The following is a 6,380-nucleotide window of genomic DNA, read 5'->3' as shown; positions in this document are numbered from 1 at the left end:
CTTTGGATGGAGATTTACTGCTGATCACAGAACCGTGCTTCACTGAAAGATACGCATGACAATCGCAGCTTCTGTTGAATCGCGATCTCGATTCCATTTCGATTTATCGTGCAGCCCTACTATATAATCATTATTTCGCTAATAAACATCATAAACACGCAAATAATTGGTATCGGTATCGGTTATAAAATATCAATATCGGTCAATCACTAGAGTTAACTGACTTCTGTGATGTGAGGCGGCTAGCAGAATGGCAGACTACCAGTCTGTCTGCTTCCTGACCTGGGCCCCAGTTAGTCAAGTACAAACTCTTAAGAATATGTGCCATATTTCTAGAGAGAAGAGTGGAACCACCCCAGGAGGGATGAAGACCATCTCTTTTCAACAGGTCAGGTATGCCCCAAAAACTCGTCCAATTGTCTATAAAATGTTATTCTGCATATTATAACGTTACAGAATGAAATTACAGTCCCGGAAGTGGAATAGGATTGTGCAAGCTTTAAATGTGTTGATGAAAGCGATCTATCCCATTTATGTTTTGATCATCGTTCTGAATCTGATCCAGACATATTTTACAAAAACATAATTTTCTCAGCTTTTTGTTCAAAATGTTGCTTTTTTCATAAAACTTACCCACATTCAAGTGTTGTTAAAAAAAAATACTTTTTTATTTTTGGTTAAAGGCAGAGGCGTTGTTCTTTTTTTTTTACATTGCATGTTCAGATATTTATACAATAAAATATTATGGGTTCCAGTAAACTTTTGTGAAAATGATGAAAAAATGCTGGCTGCGGCTGGCAAAAAGAGTTAAAAAAAAAATGTTTCATTAAATTCCTAATGAAGTACTACATTATTCACAATCTTGAAATGATATCCACCAATCAGAGAAATCACTGTTATCATGGAAGCTTGATTCAATTTTTAGCTAATGTTAGGTATGTATACGATAATATGTTCTTCCATGACTTTACAATCTTTTTGTTCCTCCCAAAACATAAACTTAAGGGAGAAAAGTGGTTCAATGTTAAGTAAAAAGGATATTATTTTATTGCATCTCTTTTGGCCAGCAGTAATCTATGTGTTCATTACTGCTTGAGTGCATCTCTCATTATTTTGTCCTCTATCTGTCAGGTTGAACCATGTTGGAGACTGGGGGACACAGTTTGGGATGCTCATTGCTCATTTGCAAGACAAGTTCCCAAATTATCTCAGTGTTTCCCCACCTATTGGTGACCTTCAGGCTTTCTACAAAGTGAGTATCTGTTATATACAACCGGATGGATGTGTTCAGAATTGGAGACTGCTGATCAGTTTCACCAATGCTTATATATATATATATATATATATATATATAAATATATCTTAAGAAGAATTAATTACATTGATCAAAAGTAGCAGTAAAGACATTTATAATGTTCGATTCTTTGTTTTAATCTATTATATAGGGATGTAACGGTATGAAAATTTCTTACCACGATTATAGTGACCAAAATTATCACGGTTATCGGTATTATCACGGTTTTGTTAAAATGAGATGAAAATGTTCAAAAATAACTGATACACACACTGAAAACATTCCAATAAGTTTTATATTTGAAAATTAACAAACAACAAACACAATTAGCAGCTATATGCACTTTAAGCATAAACATTAAATTAACATTAACATGGAGCCCTAATAATAATAATAAATCACATACATATATATATATATATATATATATACACAAACACACACATTTTAAATGAACAAAATAAGTTGTTGGGTCAGGTGACTAAACTACTGGAATACTTGATTCTGTTCTGCTGCATTTCCTTCCTTATAATGACTGTTGTCAATATCAACGCATTATAACACAGCACACATCCATGTCTCTTGTATCACCGCAGAGGCTCGGACGCGCTCTCTCTCGTTTCATTCAAATGCAGCTTGCCGTCTTGCGTCTCAGTTTTTGATTGCATTGAAAATGAAATCAGAGGAATTTAGTATTAATACTACTATAATATTGCTGTAGTGATCATATTGTCTGGACGATTGTTTGTACACTGTACATAATGGATTTATAAACAGGTAAGATTTTAAAACATTAATCTCAATTCAATATTTCATGTCCCCATAACGGAGATGTTCACAAGTCTTTAACTTGGAGTCCGAGTCAAGTCTGAAGTCTTTATCGCTGGAGTCTGAGTCAAGTCTCAAATCTTTATCGCTGGAGTCTGAGTCAAGTCTGAAGTCTTTATCGCTGGAGTCTGAGTCAAGTCTCAAATTTTTATCGCTGGAGTCTGAGTCAAGTCTGAAGTCTTTATCGCTGGAGTCTGAGTCAAGTCTGAAGTCTTTATCGCTCCACGAGCGATCGCAGTTTGAGTATAGTTCTATGTAAATGCATAGATAAACTGTGCTGTCAGCAGGCATTTCATAATCTAGAACAATAAAAACATTATTAGTAATTCTGATATAACATGCCAGTTGAGAAATGCAATAAAATACAATGTTTTGTTTGTTATATTTCAGTATTCCAGAGAATATTATTCAGTGAGTTATTCTTCACTCTTTAGCCTATTAAACCGCTTATAAACCTACTAAAACTGTAGTTTAAAATGAAGTTGATATGACTCCTTTCATTTATTTATTTTCTCCATTTGAAAACATTAGACCTTCTACATTTATTTTGCTTATTGTTAATATTAGTGTTGCTGCTGATGCTTTAAATAAAATGTTTTTTTATTGTAATATGAAAATTAAATTTAACATAAAAGACTGGTAATTTTCAACACTTTTTTTTTTTTTAAGATGGCTGAAAGGAGGAAAAACTTACTATGGACTTACTTCACTCAGTCATTTATTTACTTTATAACAGTAAATAAATATCGGTTATCGGGCACATAAACACGCAAATAATTGGTATCGGTATTGGTTATAAAATATCAATATCGGTCAATCACTACTGGACAGTATTTATTTATCGTGAGTTGTTCAAATCGCGGTAATCTAATATGGTTTTAATGATAATTAAAATATGAAACGGTAATACTAACCGTCGGGAATTTTATCATGATTTATCGTCAAACCGGTAATCGTTACATCCCTTATATTATATAATGTATTATAATATGATATAATATTATATGAAAAAAATGAAGCAGATATTGCTCATGAATTCCCTTTTTGAGGTCATTTATTACGTTTATAATAATATAATATAACAAAAACAAACTGAAGCATTTAAACTGATAGAATAGTATAGAATAGAACAGAATAGAACAGAACAGAAAACAAACTGGAGCATTTAAACTGAGATCTGTAAGCTAAATATAAATATATAAAAAAAAAAAATGTGAACGTGTAAATTCTTATATAGCTATCTAAGTAGAGTTTAGAGTAGTAGAGTTTGCACACTACACCTGTGTGTGACTGTAAATGTCTCTGAGTTTTGTTACCGTTCTGTGCTCATCATCCGCTATTTCCACCACTTAATCAAGGCATTTAACTTAAACAAAGCGTCTTCTTTCAAACATGATGACCTTTTTTTTCACGTCATTGCGTTTGCGTTGGCTCTCGTGTTGAGCTCTTTTGTCCATAACCATAAAAGTATTAGATTTTTACAGTGACTCATTTGGCGCACATCATTCACTTTCTATGAAACCTGTAAACCGCATTCACCGGTTCTAACTCTATAGCGACACCAACTCTATAGCGGTTTGCCCAAACATTTAAGTTATTTAGCATTTACTAGAATTCAATCAAATGGCTTTCCCAACTAATTTTTTTGCGTCTGTCCTGTGCACGGCATATTATTTCTTCTGCGCGTAGAATTTGACAAGCAGTCTGCGGTTGGTACCAGCTGCTAGCAACTTCAATTCAGTATTCTAATGTGTTTCCAACTGAAACGAAATATTAAATAGAAGGCAGGGTTTTATTTTAGAGCACATCCTTTCCACAATCAATTGTAGCAAACTAACAGTTGGAGGGGAGTGGTCAAGGATACTCCCCTACGTTGTCAAACTGACGTCATAAGATGCACATCTCCAAAAATGTATAATATATAATTAAATGTAAGTTATAATAACTTAACTTACATTTAATTATATTAACAATTCAATGCGAGTAGTTTTTCATGGTCCCTTGTAATATAGTTTCTTTGTGGAAGGCTTTGATAGAAACTCCATAAGTGCTAAGAGCTTTGTTGTGCATTCTGTGCAAATTATTGATTTTTTTTTACTTTTCAAAGCTGTTAAACTACTTTCCTCTTTCATCTCCATCAGGCGTCGAAGAAAAGGTTTGATGAGGATGAGGAGTTTAAGAAGAGGGCCTACCAGTGTGTGGTTAAACTACAGAGCAAAGAGCCAGACTTCATCAAAGCCTGGAACCTCATATGTGATGTTTCACGCAATGGTATGTGTGAGAAATTCATCATTAAGAATGTCATTCTCAAACAGACAGCATGTACAACCTCAACAGACAGTATGTGCCTTTTAGAGGTTACGGATAATTTGAATTGTTCATTGCTAAAGGAAGCAGAAAATATTTTTTTCTTTTGAAAGAAATTAATACTTTTATTCAGCAAGGATGCATTTTTATTGAAAGTGACACTAAAGACATTTATAATGTTACAGAAGATTTCCATTTCAAATAAATGCGGTTCTATTCAACTTAATATTCATCAAAAAATCCTGAAAAAAAGTATCACGGTTTCCACAGAAATATTAAAAAGAAATGTTTCTTAAGCACCCAATCAGCATATTAGAATGATTTCAAAGGATCTTGTGACACTGAAGATTTGAGTAATTCAGCTTTGCCATCACAGGATTAAATTACATTTTAAAGTGTGTTATAATAGAAAACAGTTGTTTTAAGTTGTAATAATATTTCACAATATTACAGTTTTTACTGTTATTTTGATTAAATAAATGCAGCCTTGGTGAGCATAAGAGACTTATTTCAAAAACATTCTCAATCTTTTATTTTAGGTCTCAAGATTTTAGGTTTTAGATTTAAAATATAATAAAAATCTTAGTTGCATTCACGTTTTAAACAAATAGTTAAAATTTATAGTTAGTTTTTTTTTTTATCTTGATTAACATTTATTTATCACTTTATTGATTTTTATTTTGTAAAAGACTTGTACAACAACCTGCTAATTCTTAAACAATAAATGAGAATTTGCTTAAACCAGGCTTTAGTACGGTGGCCGAGAGAGCTCAACGCTCTGCAAAAGAAAAAAACACATGCAAATAGAAAAAAACACCAGCATATTAAGAAAACGTATTAAGAAAACTACTAACCATTTTAAGAAAACATCTTAAAGGGGTCATGAACGGAGAAATCAAATTTCTCTTGATCTTTTGACATGTCAATGTACTATAAAAAACATCCTGTAAGTTTCAAAAGTCAAAACTTTCTCGTTAGTTTAAAGAGCTTTTATTGAAACCAAGCTCAGAAAATGACTCTCTTTGGAATGTGCCACTTTATGATATAATAGTGTGGCTAAGCACCGCCTCTGCAGGAGGTGATCAACGCCTGCTTCTACATCACTGCCTCTTTAGCCCTGCCCACTGATACACGCTTGTAGTAGGAGAAGAGGAAATACTAGAGAGATGCAAACACAGGATTACTCCATCAACAGAACCATACAGATGACATTACAAAATTACAAGACACTGTGTAGTGTATATCTACATCGGATGTGAGCGCTGTTGCGTCATGTCGTGAATCACTTTCTCTTTCAGGTCAAAAGCGGTGTGAATGCTTGCATGTCAGAAATTGAGCAGGACATCAGTTTACGGTCTAGGATTTGTTGTGTCAATCTGTGCTGCATCCAGTGTAGACAAAATCACAGATTATAATGGGTTCTGTTGTCTATAGTCGCGTTGCGCCGCTCGCATCCGATGTAAACACAGGGTAAAATTAGCAGAGCTCCAGATCGCGTTAGTGAAACACTGTTTGTTTGTTTGCTTTACTTTGCTATAGGGTTGGGTACCGAAACCCGGTACCAATGTGGCACCTATGTAACCGGTATTTACTAGAACCGAATCCGAACGCAGATTTCGGTGCCTCATTTCGGTGCCATGCCTGAGCGATTGATTGACATATTTGTCCTCTGGTTCTCCAAAACGGGCGTAAGAAGCATCATCACTGGCACCGCACGTGAAAAAAAAATAATTTCCCGACTGAGAAAATGCACATGAACTCAAGTCGGAAAGCTCTAATAATACAAGTCCAACACATCTTTGTAGTAACGAGTGTGTCCATGTTGTTTTCACATTCCGACTTAAAAGCACAACTCGGGAAATGAGAGCATCCAAGGAGTGCTAATGCAGTAATTACACTTGCTCTGATGGCAGCAGGTAGCCTTCCGTTAACTAAGCTAAACATGCTTAAA

General features: G+C 34.2%; 1 protein-coding gene across 1 annotated transcript in view; it reads left to right on the top strand.

Moving 5' to 3' along the window:
- The window catches only part of LOC107685794 (arginine--tRNA ligase, cytoplasmic-like), a 59,795-nt gene that overhangs the window by 42,501 nt on the left and 10,914 nt on the right, over nt 1-6,380 (top strand). The window contains exons 7-8 of the mRNA XM_016482514.1: nt 1,132-1,252; nt 4,264-4,393. Of these exons, the coding sequence (XP_016338000.1) occupies nt 1,132-1,252; nt 4,264-4,393 (251 nt within the window). The remainder of the gene's footprint in view (nt 1-1,131; nt 1,253-4,263; nt 4,394-6,380) is intronic.

Source organism: Sinocyclocheilus anshuiensis, unplaced genomic scaffold (genome assembly GCF_001515605.1).
Source record: "Sinocyclocheilus anshuiensis isolate Anshui unplaced genomic scaffold, SAMN03320099.WGS_v1.1 scaffold1195, whole genome shotgun sequence".
Classification (NCBI taxonomy): domain Eukaryota; kingdom Metazoa; phylum Chordata; class Actinopteri; order Cypriniformes; family Cyprinidae; genus Sinocyclocheilus; species Sinocyclocheilus anshuiensis.
Note: the sequence above shows the minus strand (reverse complement) of the source record. Positions and strands in the feature narration are given on the sequence as shown.